General features: G+C 47.7%; 2 protein-coding genes across 2 annotated transcripts in view; both read right to left on the bottom strand.

Annotated features, from left to right (window-relative positions):
- Window positions 1-2,974: 2,974 nt before the first annotated feature.
- Window positions 2,975-13,872, bottom strand: CEP68 (centrosomal protein 68). Its single transcript, XM_056856804.1, has 6 exons — window positions 13,483-13,872; window positions 10,899-12,386; window positions 9,222-9,344; window positions 7,383-7,479; window positions 3,970-4,136; window positions 2,975-2,995 (listed from the first exon to the last, which is right to left on the bottom strand). Exons 1-6 carry the CDS (start codon window positions 13,870-13,872, stop codon window positions 2,975-2,977), a joined length of 2,286 nt encoding a protein of 761 aa, XP_056712782.1.
- AFTPH (aftiphilin) overlaps window positions 4,527-19,623 on the bottom strand; it is a 270,899-nt gene continuing 255,802 nt past the window's right edge. Inside the window, exon 10 of the mRNA XM_056856638.1 lies at window positions 4,527-4,537. The gene's annotated coding sequence lies outside the window, so the exon portion shown is untranslated. The remainder of the gene's footprint in view (window positions 4,538-19,623) is intronic.

The following is a 19,623-nucleotide window of genomic DNA, read 5'->3' on the forward strand; positions in this document are numbered from 1 at the left end:
GACTTAAATCCATTAGTGCCTGACATCTGGGTTTATCATCACCAACTTGATCGGAGGCCGCAGATCTTTGCTTTGCAAAAGATTCGTTCCAAACTGCCATTACGGCTAATTTTTTCCCGTACAGAGACACCCAGATGTGACTGCAAAAAGACACCCCTTGGGTATGCTGGGAAGCAAAGCGCGTTAGCAGACCCCTAAAGCCGGAAGCTGCCTCCCAAGGTGATGGGGAGGACAGCCGTTGGTGGTCTGCACCCTCAGCGGAAATGTAGAGTACTTCTAAGTCTTCTACTGTTGTTGGAAGATTGAAATTATTGAAACTTTGAATTTGCTCTCCTGAGAATTTCACAATAAAGTGTACTTCATAATGATGTGCTTAGTGGATCAATTCATGACATGCTTTCAGGGAGTGGTGGGTCGATCGATCGACGGGGAGAGACTGCGGCTCAGTGGAAGAGCCTCTGCTTGGCACGCAGAAGGTCCCCGGTTCAGTACCCGGCATTGAAGAAAAAAGAAAAGGAATGAAACTCAACCTAGAATCATAGAGTTGGAAGGGACCACCAGGGTCATCTAGTCCAATCCCCTGCACAATGGAGAAAATTCACAGCCACCTCCCCACCCCACACACTCCGTGACCCCTTCTCCATGCCCAGAAGATGGCCAAGATGCCCTCCCTCTCATGATCTGCCTAAGGTCACAGAATCAGCATTGCTGACAGATACCTAAAAAAACAAGCTGGGTACCCAAGGTTTGGTGGGATAAATAAAATAATAGTGAAAATATAATTTATTTGAGGCGCTATGTCAAGAAAATTATTTTAAAAATAGTTAAAACAGCACAATTGAATTTCCTAAGGTTGATATACTGAAGCTACATGCCAGACATGTTTCGGCCTATTTGGCCTTCCTCGTTGGTCAATTGAAACCCATGTAAAACATGCACATATTTACAGATATATAAACATATACAAACATATATCAGACCAGGCATGTATATATGTTGTATAGTATATTTCCAATTATACAAACATCTGGTTAAATTGTCTACATGTTGTTATATTGGGCTGTATATGTCTCCCATATAAAATGTGTGTGCAATTATCAATCTGGTAAAACCTGGTCTGCTGTATAATTGCATGTGTTTATGTATAGTTACAAGGACCAGGTAGTGGGCAATGTGAAAGACCTCAGCTTGATGCCATGGAGAGCCACAGGGAGGGGGCATGGCTCAGTGGCAGAGTCTCTGCTTGGCATGCAGAAGGTCCCAGGTTCAGTCCCTGGCATCTCCAGTTAAAGGGACTAGGCAAGTAGCTGATGTGAAACACCTCTGCTTAAGACCATGGAAAGCCAAAGTGAGTTGGCAGTTCTGACCTTGAAGCTTCATCCAGAAAAGCAGTCACACTTATTTCCAAGAATCTTGAGCATTCTGGAATCCTCCAAACCTGCTATTGAAACTTTTCTGTGTTGTACAGAAACATTTGAGGTGGATCTGTTGCTCTTGATTGTTCCATGGAATTAATTGGTGTGTACTTCCATTTCTGAACTTCAGAAAACTCCTAAAGCGCAAACAGGTAGGGGTGCCTTTGTACTCAAAACCAGGGGTGTCAATCGTAAGGCCCGCAGGTCGGATCCAGCCCCTTGAGAGCTCTTATCGGGTCCGCAAGGCAGCCCCCCATCTGCTCTCGATCTGGGCTGGCGAGGCATGGCCCGGCCCGACCAAATGACACTTTGTCATAGAACTATTGAGTTTGACATCCCTGCTCTAAACCGTCTTCTAAACTGTATAGAATAGATGTTGCCTAGATAGACCCTTGTGTGATCTGGCCGAATCCTGAAATTTCTCTCTTCTGCTGCACTTCGTGACATGAAATCCAAAGAACTGGCTAATGTTCTTCTTATTAGGTTATTACAGACCTCCAGGACCGAATTGTTACCTACTCTGTAGGCCATAGAAAGTAATCTTTTGTCCAGTGGGAGAAAATTCTCCACTTACCTTACATTTCTTTCCCAGAAGTGTAGGGATACTGCCGTCAAATCTGACACTCTAAAATGCATGCAAGCTAGGCCCTGTTGTTTCTATTAGATACCCTCACACATACATAAGAAAGGCCCTGCTGGATCAGACCAAGGCCCATCAAGTCCAGCAGTCTGTTCACACAGTGGCCAACCAGGCGTCTGGACTTGATGGGCCTTGGTCTGATCCAGCATGACCTTTCTTATGTTCTAATGTGAGGGTGTTTTGGAGGTCATTAATCCATAGAAGAGACTTGACGGTACTTAACACCCAAAGATTATGTGAAAGGCTGTTCAGATCACAGAGGGGAGAGTCAACCTTAGCTCCAAGAAGCTGCTGGGTAGATTAAAATCACCTCTTTCCACTGCCAATTCAAATTCAACAGAACCTTAAAAGACCAACAAGATTTCCCGGGGGAATCAACCTATGAGCGTTAAAGCTGTCTTCATCAAATACAAGTAGGAATGGCATTTATGCTTGTATCCGAGGCCGGGAGCTTATCCCCTGGAAACCTTTTTGTTTCTTAAGGCGCTGCTGGACTCTAATCTTATTCGTACCACTTGTTCTTATACAGCACAGGACTCCTGCAGTGATGAAAAATCCAATTTTATTTGCAAGATATATTTTCCATCAGGGTAAGGTTAACACCGTATAAACCACTCACTGAAAATTACATAGGGAAACAAGCATTGGCAATGGACAACTTATTCAAACAAAGTAATAAAACACAGTAAAATAATATTTTTAAATCCCTCCAATCCTGAGGCTGTTCTGTGAAAAAAGGATCTTTTTGCATACTCCGATACGTTGACGTCTAGTCGAAAGCCAGTCTCTGTCATTCATTCCCTTGAAATCCAGCTTGATGATGTGGTTTCCGTCGCTTTGGCGGAAAAACAAGCAGTTCCGACTTTGCAAAGCCTGTGGTTCCGTTTCAGCCCATATTGAAGCAGCCCCTTCACTTGGCTTAACGCGTGGCTGACATTAACTGGAAAAGAAATGTTGCCGCCATTAAAGATCAGAAGGAGAAACCACGCATCATGTGCTGAATGGTAGGAGTGTTGGAGAAAAGGCTTCTATTTGTTTATTCAAAACATTTCTATGCTGCCTTGCCACCCAATGAGGGGGCCCAAGGATGGCACACGGAAAAACATTTAAACAATTGTGTGTGTAAAGTGCCGTCAAGTCGCAGCCGACTTATGGTGACCCCTTATGGGGTTTTCATGGCAAGAGACTAACAGAGGTGGTTTGCCAGTGCCTTCCTCTGCACAGCAACCCTGGTCTTCCTTGGTGGTCTCCCATCCAAATACTAACCAGGGCTGACCCTGCTTAGCTTCTGAGATCTGACGAGATCATGCTGTACCATGCTGCCTCCCCTCCTATTTAAACAATTACAAACATTTAAAATGTTTAAATAATTCAATAAAAACACATAAACAAAGAATACCAGAACCAGGGAGGGATGGCCAATAATGGTTACTAGGAATATGCCAAATGAAACAAAAGAAAAAGTGTTGGTTTTTATATGCCAACTTTCTCTAACAGTTAAGGAAGACCCAAACTAGCTTACAATCACCTTCCCTTCCCCTCCCCACAACAGAAACCCTGTGAGGTAGGTGGGGCTGAGAGAGCTCTAAGACAGCTGTGACTAGCCCAAGGTCACCCAGCTGGCTTCATGTGAAGGAGTGGGGAAACCAACACGGTTCTCCAGATTAGCCTCCGCCGCTCATGTGGAGGAGTGGGGAATCGAACCTCCGCTCCAAACCACCGCTCTTAGCCACTATACAACGCTGGCTCTCCAGGGTGGCTGCACCCACTGCACTGTGTCTGAATTCCAAAGATACCCCCAGGCTGAAAAGGGGGTTAGGGGCCCTGTTCTGGAGAGTACCCCAGAATGCATACTTTCCATCTCATCCCCCCCCCCCCACAGACACACACACACAGTTTCCAACCTCTGCTCACCCATTTCGACGCCTCGGTTGGGCCGGCCGGCTGCAGAGTGTCGCGGCTCTCACTCAAGCCGGCATCCAACGTGTCCAGCGCTCCCAGGATCGACTGGTAGAAGAGGTCGGCGTTGCTTTCAAGCTCGCAGGATTGTTTCGAGATCAAAGCGAGGGTTCGCTGCAGAACTAGCAAACCGAGGTTTGTGTAGGGGGAAAAAAAGATTATGACAGCAAAGCAGCAGGATTCCTTGGGACATATTTGTTAGGCTGTGAGAGCAGCTGTTACTCAAGCAGTTTTATATGCATAAGGGGGGAAGCTGGTTGCGGACGGCAACTGTTTCCCTACAGAGACAACTAGTGATTGTTTCCATCCAGGAGAGGGCAATATAGCCTCAATAAGCCGGCATGTGGCAGAGTCAGAATAGGGCATTACCAAACATGCCAGGAATGGACCCAGCATCCCACAATACATTTAGGTAGAGCTAATAAGCGCATGAGAAGAAGAGTTGTTTTTTATTTGAAGACTTTCTCTACCACTTAAGGGAGAATCAAACCGGCTTACAATCACCTTCCCTTCCCCTCCTCACAACAGACACCCTGTGAGGGAGGTGGGGCTGAGAGAGCTCAAAGAGCTGTGACTAGCCCAAGGTCACCCAGCTGGCTTCGTGTGCAGGAGTGGGGAAACCAACCCTGTTCTCCAGATTAGCCTCCGCCGCTCCTGTGGAGGAGTGGGGAATCAAACCCGGTTCTCCAGATCAGAGTCCACCGCTCTTAACCACTACACCATGCTGGCCTAACTCATTGTCACTCATTTGTTACGAGGGCCAGATACGACATAAATGTCACTTAGTGGGAGCCGAGCTATGCCTTGCCAGCCCAGATCAAGAATGGGGGGGGGGCTGCCTCACGGGCCGGATCCAGCCGGTGGGCCTTATGTTCGACACCCCTGGTATAGTGGTTAAAAGCAAAGGACTCTAATCTGGAACAACCGGGTTCGATTCCCCACTCCTCTACGTGAAGCCTGCTGGGTGACCTTGGGTCAGTCACAGTTCTTTCCGAACTCTCCCAGCCCACGCGGAGCCAGGCAATGGCAAACCAGCTCCAAAGGTCTCTAGTCTTGAAGAAGAAGTGTTGGCTTTTATATGCCGACTTTCTCTACCACTTAAGAGAGACTCAAACCATCTTACAATCACCTTCCCTTCCCATCCCCACAACAGGCTGAGAGAGCTCTAAGACAGCTGTGACTAGCCCAAGGTCACCCAGCTGGCTTCATGTGGAGGAGTGGGGAATCAAACCCAGTTCTCCAGATCAGAGTCCACTGCTCTTAACCACTACACCATGCTGAAACCCCTACAGGGTTGCCATAGGTCAGCTGTGACTTGACGGCACTTTCCACCACAAGCGCAAGGAACTGACAGCACCAATAAATACTCCAGGGGTCCCCAGCATTTCGGGGCCTATGGGCAACTTTGGAATTCTGGCCCAGTGCGGTGGGCGCAGCCACAAAAAAAGCTGCCCAAAATGGCCTGTGCAGCTTACATTTTTAAAAATGTGCACAGCCAATCAAACCTCCAAAGGCCAATCAGCAGCCCTGCTGGGCCAAAGCCACACCTGACCCCGCCCACTTTCTCAAAACACTTGGCAGGCACCATATTGGGAACCCCATAAGAACGTAAGAAAGGCCACGCTGGATCAGACCAAGGCCCATCAGGTCCAGCAGTCTGTTCACACAATGGCCAACCAGGTGCCTCCAGGAAGCCCACAAACAAGAAAACTGCAGCAGCACCATCCTGCCTGTGTTCCACAGCACCTCATTTAATGGGCATGCCCCCCTGATCCTGGAGAGAAGAGGTACGCATCATGACTAGTGTCTATTTTAACTAGTAGCCATGGATAGCCCTCTCCTCCAGGAATATGTCCACTCCCCTCTTCAAGCCTTCCAAGTTGGCAGCCAACACCACATCCTGGGTCAGGGAGTTCTACAATTTAACCATGTGTTGTGTGAAGCAATACTTCCTTTCCTGTTTTGAATCTGTCACCCTCCAGCTTCAGCGGATGACCCCACATTCTGGTATTACGAGAGGGAGAAAAGTTTCTCCCTGTCCACTCTCTCCAAACTAGGCATAATTTTATAGACCTCTATCATGTCTCCAGATCAGAGTCCAGAAATATGTGCTCCAGAAATATGCTTTTCTGGGACACAGTTTCAGGTCTCTGCTCAGCCACGAGGAGTGTCAAGTTATTAAATATGTTTGCTGGTGACCTGGCATGGAACAAACTGACAATTTCTTTGCTTTCTGACACATGAGTGAATTTGTAAGCTCCTTGACTCTTCAGCTAACCAAACCCATTTGGGTTCTGGAGCAGACATGACAGTTCTGCATATCATTTGACGTCCTCGGCATGCCCAGCCCACTTGGTAAATATTTGGGAAGCACACCTTCCTGAGCTGGGCAGTTGAATCAGCTCGCTAAAAATAACAAAACTCGGGTTTTGCAAAATCGTTAAAGCTGGAAGAAGAAAACCTAACAGAATGAATGTTGAATTCTGGCCAGGAGAGGTTGCAACAATGAGCACAACCCAGACCAAACAAAGTGTTTTTAATGGGTGTGTTATCAAACATATGGAAAAGGGTAATCTGGTAGACGTTGGAGGACGTTGATTCATAGGGTCGCCGTGAGTCGGAAGCGACTTGACAGCACTTAACACACACACAATCTGGTAGACATCTGGGGTCCGATCCTAGCGTTCTTCCACTCATAAAATCATAAAGTTGGAAGGCACCAGCCAGCGTAGTATAGAGGTTAAGAGCAGTGGTTTGGAATGGTGGACTCTTACCTGGAGAACCGGGTTTGATTCCTCACTTCTCCACATGAGCGGCGGACACGAATTTAGTGAACTGAGTAGGTTTCCCCACTCCTACACATGAAGCCAGCTGGGTGACCTTGGGCTAGTCACAGCTCTCTTAGAGCTCTCTCAGCCCCACCTACCTCACAGGGTGTCTGTTGTGGGGAAGGGAAGGTGATTGGAAGCCAGTTCGATTCTTCCTTAAGTGGTAGAGAAAGTCGGCATATAAAAACAAAGTCTTCTTTTTCTTCATCTAGTCCAACCCCCTGCACAATGCAGGAAATTCACTTCCCTCATACCCCCAGTGACCCCTACTCCATGCCCAGAAGATGGCAAAAACAAGAACCCTCCACGATCCCTGGCCTGCTGGGTGACCCGGGGCTAGTCACAGTTCTCTCCAAACCCTCTCAACCCCACCTACCTCACAAGGTGTCTGTTGTGGGGAAAGGAAGGGAAGGAAATTGTAAGCTAGTTTGATTCTTTTTAAAAGGTAAAGAAAAGCATCTCAGAAAAACCAACTCTTCTTCTTCTCTTCCCACATCACGTTTTGCCTTTGAGGTCCCACTTGCCAGAGACTCTGCTTACCGGGTGAACTGGATGCCATATTTCGAAGGAGCCTTTCCCCATCTTGCAAGACCCCTTCTGTCAGCGCTTGGTGGCTGGCTAAGTCCTTTTTCAACGCCTGCCGAGACATAATAGGTTGGACACCTTCAGGTAGGACACACACAAAGCATTTCCAGACTCCGTGCCTCCAAGATTTGGTTGCAGTCGCTAGAAGTATTCGGCTGACTTGATTCAGACTTGCTAGGCTAGGGCCCGGGAGACCAAGGTTCGATCCCCACTCTGCCACGGAAGCCTGCTGGGTGACCGTGGGCCAGTTACACTCTCAGCCGGACCCACCTCACAGGGCTGTTGTGAGGACAAAATGGAGGCGAGGAGAAGGAGGCAAGTCACTTGGGGTCCCCGTTGGGGAGACAGGAGGGCTATAAATGAAGTAAATAATAAATAATTACGTTATCCAACCCCATTCTAGCAAATCCCACCTCTTTGTATTACAGGGAGAGTATCCCCTCATTCATAGAATCATAGTTGGAAGGTACCACCGGGGTCATCTAGTCCAACCCCCTGCACAATGCAGGAAACTCACAACTACCTCCCCCCTACACACCCGTGACTCCTAATCCATGCCCAGAAGATGGCCAAGATGCCCTCCCTCTCATTATCTGCCCAAGGTCATAGAATCAGCATTGCTGACAGATGGCCATCTAGCCTCTGCTTAAAAACCTCCAGGGAAAGAGAGCTCACCACCTCCTGAGGAAGCCTGTTCCACTGAGGAACCTCTGTTAGAAAAATCTTCCTAATGTCTAGATGGAAACTCTTCTGATTTAATTTCAACCCGTTGGGTCAGAAGTACCATAGAATCATAGAGTTGGAAGGGACCACCAGGATCATCTAGTCCAACCCCCTGTACAATGCTGGAAATTCACAACTACCTCCCCCACCCCCACCCCCCCAGTGACCCATACTCCATGTCCAGAAGATGGCCAAGATGCCCTCCCTCTCATTATCTGCCCAAGGTCATAGAATCAGCATTCCTGACAGATGGCCATCTAACCTCTGCTTAAAAACCTCCAGGGAGGGAGAGCTCACCACTTCCCGAGGAAGCCTGTTCCACCGAGGAACTGCTCTGTTAGAAAATTCTTCCTAATGTCTTTTGATTTAATTTCAACCTGTTGGTTCTGGTCCGACCTTCTGGGGCAACAGAAAACAACTCGGCACCCTCCTCTATATGACAGTCCTTCAAGGACTTGAAGATGGTTATCATATCATCTCTCAGTCTTCTCCTCTTCAGGCTAAACATCCCCAGCTCCTTCAACCTTGCCTCATAGGACTTGGTCTCCAGACCCCTCACCATCTTTGTTACCCATATTCGGACTGATATGAAAACTGAACCCTTCAAGCCGGCGTGCAGGCAGATCCGTGCTGCCTGCTTTCAATGTTTCCTCTCCCCTAAAAAAACAAAATACAGTGTACACTGCATCGTAGGTGGAGACTGAAAGCCTGCCATTGCTAGTTTGTTTGTAGTTGCTCTTGTTTAACAGCTGATACAGGTATTCTGGTGAGACACACCTTTGCTTTCTGGTTCAATGTACACAAAATTATTGAAAATGCTGTTTAAAATTACATTCAGGCTATGTGTATAAAGGGTATATAAAACATAAATTAATTTGGGTCCCATCCACAAGATATGTCATTATGTATATGTAGAAATTCCAAAAATATTCCAATATACAGAAAGATCCAAAATACAGGCCACTTCTGGTCCCAGGCAGTCCGGATAAGGGATACTCAACCTGTACATGAAAATAACTGTTTTCAAATTAATGTGGGGCGGGGGGGGGGGGGAGAGAAGAGGCCATTTACCAGGTAACTTTGTAATGACGCCTTCACACTTTCAACATCTGGCTTGGGCGGCATCCAGTTGTCAGTAATTTCCGCTATCTTGCGCAGCCAACGGATCAGCTCTTCTAGTCGACAGCAAAATATCTTCGATGAATCGTAACAGAGGATATCGGTTAGCAATCTATGATTAAGCATGATTTCTAGCATGGTTAGGCCGTGGAGTTGCTAGCTTGGATCTATTCATTCTCCATTTTAAGACCCCAGTTCTAAGACCTTGGGCTTTGCCAGACTCTTCTGTAGAGGAGTTCTACAGGAATCGAAAAGGTTGCACACACAGTTTTGGAGACAGACTGGCGGTATTTTTGTCGGTCCTAATAAAAGGGATTAAGAGCCCCGTGGCGCAGAGTGATAAGCTGGAGTACTGCAGTCAAAAGCTCTGCTCACAACCTGAGTTCGATCCCGATGGAAATCAGTTTCAGGTAGCCGGCTCAAGGTTGACTCAGCTTTCCATCCTTCTGAGGTCAGTAAAATGAGTACCCAGCTTGCTGGGGGTAAAGGGTAGACAACCGGGGAAGGCAATGGCAAACCACCCCGTAAACATAGTCTGCCTCTGGGTCAGTAATGATCCGGTGCTTGCACAGGGATCATTTACCTTTAATAAAAGGTATTACACCAAGTGTTGACAAATTGTCTTTAGCTCTAAGATCCAGCCCCCAAATTTAGGCAACAGATACATGTTTCAGCTTTAAGGGTTTTTATATTTTAAGGACAATCTTTTCTCTCTGTTGCTGCCACAAAGTCTACTACTAAGCCCTTTGCAGTTTCTCGTAATTTTACTCAAGCTATATGAGTAAAAGTGTTGTAGTATATACATAAACATGGGGGTAATCCTGGCTGTCGTCCTAATAAAAACTTCATAATAAAATCACTGCTGAAAATACTATGCGCCGCAATGCAATTTCTAGGTGCCGTGGTGAACTGGCACCTGGGATTGGTCAAGACCTGTAATTAAACTATTTTGTTTTGAATTTTGTGGAACAACCCAGCTCCTTGCAGACTGTTCTGTGGGTATTACTTTAGATATCAATGCAGGAAATGCAACCGTTGCATGGAAGAAGAATATTTAGATTGAATAAATGACCCTATGAATCTATGTCCTCCAAAACATCCTATCCTTAACAGCCTTGCTCAGATCTTGCAAACTGAGGGCGGTGGCTTTCTTTATAGAGTCAATCCATCTCTTGTTGGGTCTTCCTCTTTTCCTGCTGCCTTCCACTTTTCCTAGCATTATGGTCTTTTCCAGTGACTCTTGCCTTCTCATAATGTGGCCAAAGTATGATCGCCTCAGTTTAGTCAAACATGCTAGGAAAAGTCGGAGGCAGCAGGAAAAGAGGAAGACCCAGCAAGAGATGGATTGACTCTATAAAGGAAGCCACAGGCCTCAATGTGCAAGACCTGAGCAAGGCTGTTAAGGATAGGACGTTTTGAAGGACATGGATTCATAGGGTCGCCATGAGTCGGAAGCGACGTGACAGCACTTAACACACACACACACACACAGCATGCCACTAGACATTGTAACGAATGCAAACCCCACCAGGGGTTTCCATCCACCAGGGGTTTCCATCCAGGCCTTATGTGGTGCAATGGGTACAAACAAGAGCCCATTCAGATTCTGATGGGAGTGTTGAAATGTACCTTTATACGCTGTGCAAGAGAATCTTCATGATGGTCCTCCCCTTCCTTCTGATGCTCACTTCCAGTCTTGAAGCAGTCTGTCTCCACAAAATCCCTTGTGTCAGCGTTAGCAGTATCTTTGTGCGTGTTTACACAATCCTCATAGCCTTGGTTGCTCAGCAGGTCTTCCTCGCTGCATTCCTGAGAGCTCCCCGCACGACAAGAATCGCAGTCTATTTCCCACTGGCTCCCGTCACCTCCGTGAACCTCCAGAGGAAGGTGCTCTCCATTCACCCCGATGGACGCGAAAGCATCTTCTAAGTGGCCATGCACGGGTTTCCTTATCGTGAGCGAGAGATCCGTCAGCTGCTGAGCCAATCTCTCTAATTCCTTGAGTCGTGGCGGAAGGGGGAGGTACTCCTCGTCGCTACCACATTCGTTCTGTAATGGCAACATTCTTGTGGAACGTATGAAGCCACCGGTAGCAACTCTCCTTAAGTTGCAGTCGTGTTTGCCAGTGTCCCTTGTAATACAGTTATGTTCTCTCGCTTGCCAACGTTGCTTCTCTATGTTGGTTGAATCAGATGAACCAGGTCCTGCGTTTCTAAGAGGCAACGCTTGTGCTGGCTCTCTAGAAAAAATGGTTCTATCAACTGAAGGACCGCCATCTGCAAAGGATACTTTCCCAATTGGCGAAAGTCCAGAGTAAGACACTGGAGCTGAACATTCGGTCTTTTTCGAAAGGCTCCGAAATTTCTGTGCAGTCTGGATCCCTGTAGTTTGATGCTCTTGACCTGGCACACTCGTGGAGTTCAAGGTACTCTCTGGTGAAATGGGAAGGCTGTCGAGGTCAATCCCCGAATCGTGGATGGAGGAATCACGCATCCCGTACTTGAGGGTCTTGGCAAGTTTGTATTTTGGCCTGATGGGATAGGTATAATCAAGCAAGTCCTCGTATTCTTTATTGGGGTTCCAGTGGGGGGATTGGCGGTCTGGGGATGGCGGAAGGGAATCGGGGATGGCACACGCCCAGTAATCCGCCTGGAAGGGGGACATATTCCTTACTTGTCCAGCTGCTGAACACCCATTCACAGAAATTCGCTTGCGTATGCCTGCCATGGAGGTTTCTTTGGGGTCAGACAGTCTGTGCAGACACTGAGAGGTAAATGCTTCAAAGGATGGAAGAGCCCCAGAAGCCGAGAAGCTTTTCGACCTTGTCCATTCGTGCTGCTCAAAATCACTGTCCTCGGAAAGTTCGGGAGAAAGGCGAGTCGTAGGAAATAACGGCATTGAGGCATCCGAAAGAGAAGCTCTTTTACCAGGCAAAGGTTTTGGAGTGGACGAATATGTGAATGCTGTCTGGCTCTTACAGTCAGCCTCAAGGCAGTGGAGGGAATCAACGGAGGTGCTGTGATGTTTAGAATCCATGGTGGAGCTTGGAAGAACCGCGCGGGGTTCTGACACACCTCGAAGCAGCCAAGCAGAATTTGAGCACTCCGCTGTTTTTATCTGCGCAAAACGGTTTAAACGAGACAGGCAATTTATCACAGCACAAAAGGATTAACAAGATTCAGATTAGCTTACAAAAGTATTTATTAACTTACTTGATTTATATCTCTCCTTTCTCCTCAATGGAGACCCAGAGCAATTTACATCATTCTTCTCTCCTCCATTTTATTCTCACAACAACCCTGTATGGCAGGTTAGGCTGAAAGAGTGTGCCTGGCTCAAGGTCACCCAGCGAGCTTCCATGACACAAGTGGAAATTCGAACCCAGGTCTCTCAGATACTAGTCTGACACTCTTAACCACTACCCCACACTGGCTTCACTGGTAAGGCTGGCTTTATTTATGTATGTTTTAGGTTGCATTCACAACTTCAGCGAACACAGCTACATATCTCTTGACATAGTTTATTTTCTGGCTTGGTTGCAGTATAGAGATTTCCGCAAAATGGGGTAGTTATTTTTGCCGATTTCCCCCTCCTGCTACAATCCCCCGACTCCTTCCCATGTTTTTCCTGGGGGGGGGGTGTCTCCCCTCACACACATGGCATTTTAGTAAGCAGGATGAGCAGAGAGGCAAGGAAGTCCAGCTCCAGAGACGGAAATTACCTTCCATCTGCGGAAATTGCCACTGAATCAAGCCATTGTTCAGACATAGCTTAAGAAAAAGCTTCTGTGGCTGGTATCCTACTAGGATACAAGTAGATAACAGTTTCCCCCCACACACTCACACACGGTTTGCACCTGTGGCAAATACAGGTTTGTTCACAACGTCTGAATTTCCGTCTCAAATCCAACCACTTTGACACAAGGTACTTGTCAAGTCTGTCTGACAAATGAATGGGTCAGAAGCATTCCCACTATCTTTAGGCCAACAACTGCCTAAAATGGTACCCCTTCAGACTTGGCAATTCCCAAATTTAGGATCCTTCCAGACAGGGCACAAAGAAAACAAGAAGCAAATGTTCAACAGAAAATTCAGCTCAGCTGTTTACTCTGATGTAAGTACCACATGCACGTATGTTACGAAGTTCCAGCACGTTCCTTCTTAGTAGTATTTTAGTGGCACTGCCAGAATATTCCTGTTTAAGATTTACTCACCTGCTGGTCTTCGGGGTATAAACCGAGTCTGCTCAAACGAGGACGTACATCATCTTTGCAAGCGGTCTTGCCGACTAGCGGCTTCCTCACCACGTATTTTGCTTTTCTCTCGCAAAACCTGTTAGAAGGCATTAAAGACACTTTATGGTGGTTTGGATTCTTCTGGGAAAGGGCGGGAACTGCACAACCGGCTCCTTCTACAGCTATGGGCTCTTCGGCCTCAGTTCCTTGAGGCGAGGGTTTTTCATCTGCCGCGTCAGAGAACTGACGAACCTTCCACACTGACTTGGGATACTCCCTCTCGATCCCACTGTAGTTCCACCTACCACAGCCCTTGGCTTTGGCGCTCAACCGAGCATCAAAAGGAGATTTTTCTGAATCCAACACCATCTATAAAGCACGTTTCTCCTCCATCAGGGGTCAAAATATACAATTCTCACAACCTGAAATTAAAACCAGCAGATAATTACTGTTTGCCACAATTTTAACACTAAGTCAAGCATCTGATAAACAATTATTTTAAAACTGCATCCTATATATCGGTGGGGCTGGAGATCTCCTGGAATTACAACTGACCTCCAGGCAACAGAGAGCAATTCCCCTGGAGAAAATGGCAGCTTTAAAGGATGGGCTTTATGGCATTATACCCTGCAGAGGTCCCTCCCCTCCCCAAAACCCACCCTCCCCAAGATCTACCTCCCAAATCTCCAGAAATTTCCCCAACAAAGAGTTGGCAATCCTAGTTAAGCTAGATCACGATGGGTAGCTGCATTAGTCTGTCATTCCTGACCCATGGGGTGACGTCACATCCCGACGTTTTCTAGGCAGACTATGTTTACAGGGTGGGATGCCATGGCCTTCCCCAGTCGTCTACACTTTACCCCCAGGAAGCCGTGTACTCATTTTACCGACCTCGGAAGGATGGAAGGCTGAGTCAACCTTGAGCCGGCTACCTGAAACCGACCTCCGTTGGGATCGAACTCCGGTTGTGAGCAGAGCTTTTGACTGCAGGACTGCAGCTTACCACTCTGCGCCACGGGGCTCACTAGTCATCTTAGCAGAGTACGACTAAATGTCCCGCTGCAGCTGGCCTTCCGCTACCCTCCTCTCTTACTCGTAGCAAGAACACACCCTGCGGAGTTCCTTCCTATCGAGGACCACGGCCCATTGTTTCCACACAGGACAGGAAAAACTTGGCTCCCGCTTTCTTGTAGGAAATAGTTTCCAACAGCTGAGACCCAACAGAAGGAAAGAATAGAGGAAACCATGGGAAAGGAAGCTTTAAAAAATATATCAAACTGGGGAAGTAAACAGCTTACCCAAAAATATTTTTTTCCAGGTCAACTCTTACACTGAGTGTTCACCCAGGAGTAACCCACATGAAGCCTATATTATCTACTCAGACTGGCAGCCATTCTCAGGTAGACGTCTTTCATTCGCTACTTCCTGATCCTTTTAACCGGAGATGCCAGGGATCGAACCTGGGACACTTGGGCATGCAAAGCAGATGTTCTACCACTGAGCCACTGCCTCCACCCAAGCTTCTACAGCTGTGGAGGTTTGGATCAGGGCTGGCCCTAAAGGGAAGGGAGGTTTTAACCCTCCCCCTCATGGTTTGTCAAAACCCAAGTGACTTACTCTTAGTCCTTTGTGAGGGTAATCCAGGGGTCCCCAATGTGGCGCATGCCAACACCTTTCCTGGTGCCGGCTAAGCATTTTTAGGAAGTGGGCTGTTGGCCGTTGGAGATTGGCGGCTGTGCAGATGTGTTTAAAAAAATATTGCTTTGGCAGCAGCTGCCCCCACAGCACAGGGATCTCCACAGCGTGACTGAAGGTAAGCTGCAGCAACCATTTTAGGGCTGGCTCCGGCTCCTGCCGCCGTCATTTTGTGGCTGCATCCACCAAACTTCGTCAGGATTCCCAAAGTACCCACCGCCTCAAAAAGGTTGGGGACCCCTTTAGTCTATAACTGCAATGGTCTTCTGCGGCAAGATTAATCAAGCACACGTCACCTTTAAGACCAACAAGTCTTTATTAAACAGTCCACAGAAATGTATATCAGACAAAAGCCTTAAGAGCAAAAGAAAAGCCCTGCTGGATCAGACCAAGGCCCATCGAGACCAGCAGCCTGTTCACACAGGGGCCAACCAGGTGCCTCCAGGAAGCCCCCAAACCAGACGACTGCAGCAGCACCGTCCTGCCTGTGTTCCACAGCACCTAATATAATAGGCATGCTCCTCTGCTCCTGGAGAGAATAGGTATCCATCATGACTAGTATCCATTTGGACTAGTAGCCATGGATAGCCCTCTCCTCCACGAACATGTCCACTCCCCCCTCTTAAAGCCTTCCAAGTTGGCAGCCATCACCACATCCTGGGGAAGGAATTCCACAATTTCACTATGCATTATGTGAAGAAAGACTTCCTTTTATCAGTTTTGAATCTCTCACCATCCAGTATTATGAAAGAGAGAGAAAAGCCTCTCTTTGTCCACTCTCTCCAAACCTTGCATAATCTTATAGACCTCGATCGTGTCTCCGGTTAACCGCCTTCTTTCCAAGCTAAACAGCCCTAAGCGTTTTAACCGCTCCTCATAGGGCAGTTTCTCCAGTCCCCTGGTCATTTTGGTTGCTCTTTTCTGCTCCTTCTCGAGCTCTGAAACATCCTTTTTTAGGTGTGGGGACCACACCTATAAGGTCCCACAAGACTTGGCTTATCTTTGCTTGGCCTTTTTCCTGTCAGGTGCAGGGGACGCAACAGTTTTGGACAGCAAAACCGTGCGAGGAGACAGGTTAGCCCATCTCTATCCCCCACCCCCACGCACACACCATCACCCCAATCCAAACTGGGCCTTTGCAGGGCTGATAAAAACCACCGGAAGGATCTGTGCGTATCCTAGTTTGGCCCTAAGAATGACCAGCTGTTGTATCCGAAGACTCCATCAACACCATCCGTGCCCCCCAGTGCTGCCGTTCTATTTTTATTCGACAGTGTCTCAAGTTGAGGCTTGCGTCAGAAACAAGTTAACATGATCCATGATGTCGCGGGATCCCAGAAGGCAGGCCTCCAGGTCCTCTCAAGAAACCTTATAAACAAACTGAGTTCACTGGAAGTAAGATAATTCCGGACGGGTGGCTGTGTTTGTCTGTAGCAGCAGGATCAAACAGGAGTCCAGTGGCCCCCTCGAGACTAGCAACTGTGGCTCAGTGTTAAGAGCATCTGCTTGGCATGCAGAAGGTCCCAGGTTCGATTCCCAGCATCTCTAGTTAAAACGGATCCGATAACAGGGGATCGGGAGGGAAGAGCGCGTAGTATAGCCTGATCTCTTCAGATCTCGGAAGCTGAGCAGGGTCAGTACTTGGAAGGGAGACCACCAAGGAAGTCTTTGCAGAGGAAGGCAACGGCAAACCACATCTGCTCCTCACTTGCCTTGAAAGCCCCTTGCTGGGGTCTCCGTTAAGTTGGTATTTGGATTCAAAACAGATAAAAAAAGAGATTCAAAACAGATACACAACACAAAGTCCAGTTGTGGAACTCCCTGCCCCAGGGTGTGGGGATGGCTGCCAACTTGGAAGGCTTTGAGGGGAGTGGACATCTTCATGGAGGAGAGGGCTATCCATAGCTACTAGTCCAAATGGATTCTAGTCATCATGCACACCTATTCTCTCCCGGATCAGAGGAGCATGTGGAAAACAGGCAGGACGCTGCTGCTGCAGTTGTTTTATCTGTGGGCTTCCTAGAGGCACCTGGTTGGCCACTGTGTGAACAAGCTGCTGGACTTGATGGACCTTGGTCTGATCCAGCAGGGCCTTTTTTATGTTCTTAACACAGGCAGGGCAATGCTGCTGCAGTCGTCTTGTTTGTGGGCTTCCTAGAGGTACCTACTGGGGTCACTGTGGGAACAGACTGCTGGACTTGATGGGCCTTGGTCTGATCCAGCATTTCTTTATGTTATAAGGTGTTGAACGCTCCCAAGTCCCAAACAGACAGCACCCTACCCACTGGGAACAAACCGATCTCGAAACAGAAGAGTTTTTATGAGGATTAAAGCACCAGTGTGCTAAACTTTCCATGGATACCACAAGAAAGTGCTGCCGTTACTAAGTGCACTTGGTTACTGAGTCCCAATGAGAGAAAAGCCTGAAAGAGACATTAAATGCTTCATGAATTTGACAGCGCTCACATAATAAGCATATTCTTCAAGCCCGAGCGATCAAAAACGCCACCCAGGGACCAGCAAGCTGCAGTTCCCTCTGATATCTGATCGTCTCTTCATGCGCAAATAATAAAGGGAAGTAGCCAAATGAGGACCGTTATCACTTCACGCGCGCACACAAACCGCACGGCGACACGACTTGAGAATTGGCCCCAAACAGTGCACATAAAGGCTGTTTATGAAGGCCTTGTCCAGATTGTTTTATTGCACAAAAATGAGCAGCTGTTACTCCATCATTCTGCGGACATCCCAAAGAGAGCACATCTGTTGAAGAGGAACTCCCTATTTTCCCGGCACTCCCAACACTATTTTGTCGCTTCAGTTCTCCAGCATACCCAGAAGAAGAGTTGGTTTTTGTATGCTGACTTTCCCCACCACATATAAAAACCAACTGTTCTTCTTCCTTGCCCACCAGGATTGCATTTAAACCAGGCCTCACATTAGCAAATCTCTGGTTCCAGGCCAATAACAGATAGCAACCCTTTAAACGTAGGGCCTGGTCTAAATTTAAGTATTGACTCTTTAACTCATTCCAGTGCTAGCTCTTCTAGACTGATGAACGCCAATACTTTGATGTGATGTTCGAACGCCTGCTTTTATGTTCTGTGTAACATCCTTGAAGTATGGGATTACAGCCAACTACTGAAACCAGGAACCAGGAACCGTAGGGTCCATACTAGACAGCGTGCAGCGGGTTTGGGTAGCAGCTTTTATAGAAGCACAACAAACCCATATGGAAGGGCAATAGCTGAAAAACAGCAAGAATTTGGGATCTGACTTAACTGACCACACTGAGGCAGTGTGATGTAGAAGAAGAAGAGTTGGTTTTTATATGCCGACTTTCTCTCCACTTAAGGGAGAATCAAACCAGCTTACAATCACCTTCCCTTCCCCTCCCCACAACAGACACCCTGTGAGGGAGGTGGGGCTGAGAGTGCTAACAGAGCTGTGACTAGCCCAAGGTCACCCAGCTGGCTTCATGTGGAGGAGTGGGGAAACAAATCCAGTTCACCAGGTTAGCCTCCGCCGCTCATGTGGAGTAGCGGGGAATCAAACCCAGTTCTCCAGATCAGAGTCCACTGCTCTAAACCACCGCTCTTAACCACTACACCACGCTAGTGGTTAATATCGGACTAGGATCTGGGAGATCCAGGTTCGAATCCCCACTCTGCCACGGACACTCGCTGGCTGACCTCGGGCCAGTCCCAGCCTCCTTCACAAGGTTGTTGTGAAGGTAAAATTGAGATGAGGAGAATGACGGAAGCCGTTCTCTGGGGAGAAAGGCGGGGTATCAAGGTGTCGGACTAGGATCTGGGAAACCCAGGTTCGACTCCCCACCCTACTGTGGAAACATGCTGGGTGACCTTGGGCCGACTCTCAGCCTCAATCCTGGCAAGTATTTGGACGGGAGACCTCCAAGGAATACCAGGGTTGTGACGCGGAGGCAGGCAACGGCAAACCCCCTCTGAACATCTCTTGCTTTGAAAACCCTACAGCAGGGGTGTCGAATTCAATTGTTATGAGGGCTGGACATGCCATAAATGTCACTTGGTTGGGCCGAGCCATGCCTCGCCAGCCCCGATTGAGAAGGGCAGGGTGGTCACTTCAGCTGGTTTGTGGGCCGGAAAACAGCTCTCAAGGAGCCGGATCCAGCCCTTGGGCCTTATGTTTGACACCCCTACCCTACGGGGCTGCCATAAGTCAGCTGTGACTTGACGGCAAAAAATAATAATAATAATAAATACATTCACTTTGTTACTTCATGAGGCTGAACAAAAGTCATCCTGAGCTGTTTTTTCAAAATTTGTAAACTCAAATGTGCAGAAATCAGAAGGGGGGGGGGATAAAATATAGATCCTACCTTTGGTCAAATGCAACAGGTGGCAAGAACTTCTCTATGGCCATTTATTCATGGAAGGTTTTGCA

This window comes from Euleptes europaea, chromosome 10 (assembly GCF_029931775.1).
Source record: "Euleptes europaea isolate rEulEur1 chromosome 10, rEulEur1.hap1, whole genome shotgun sequence".
In the NCBI taxonomy this organism is placed as follows: domain Eukaryota; kingdom Metazoa; phylum Chordata; class Lepidosauria; order Squamata; family Sphaerodactylidae; genus Euleptes; species Euleptes europaea.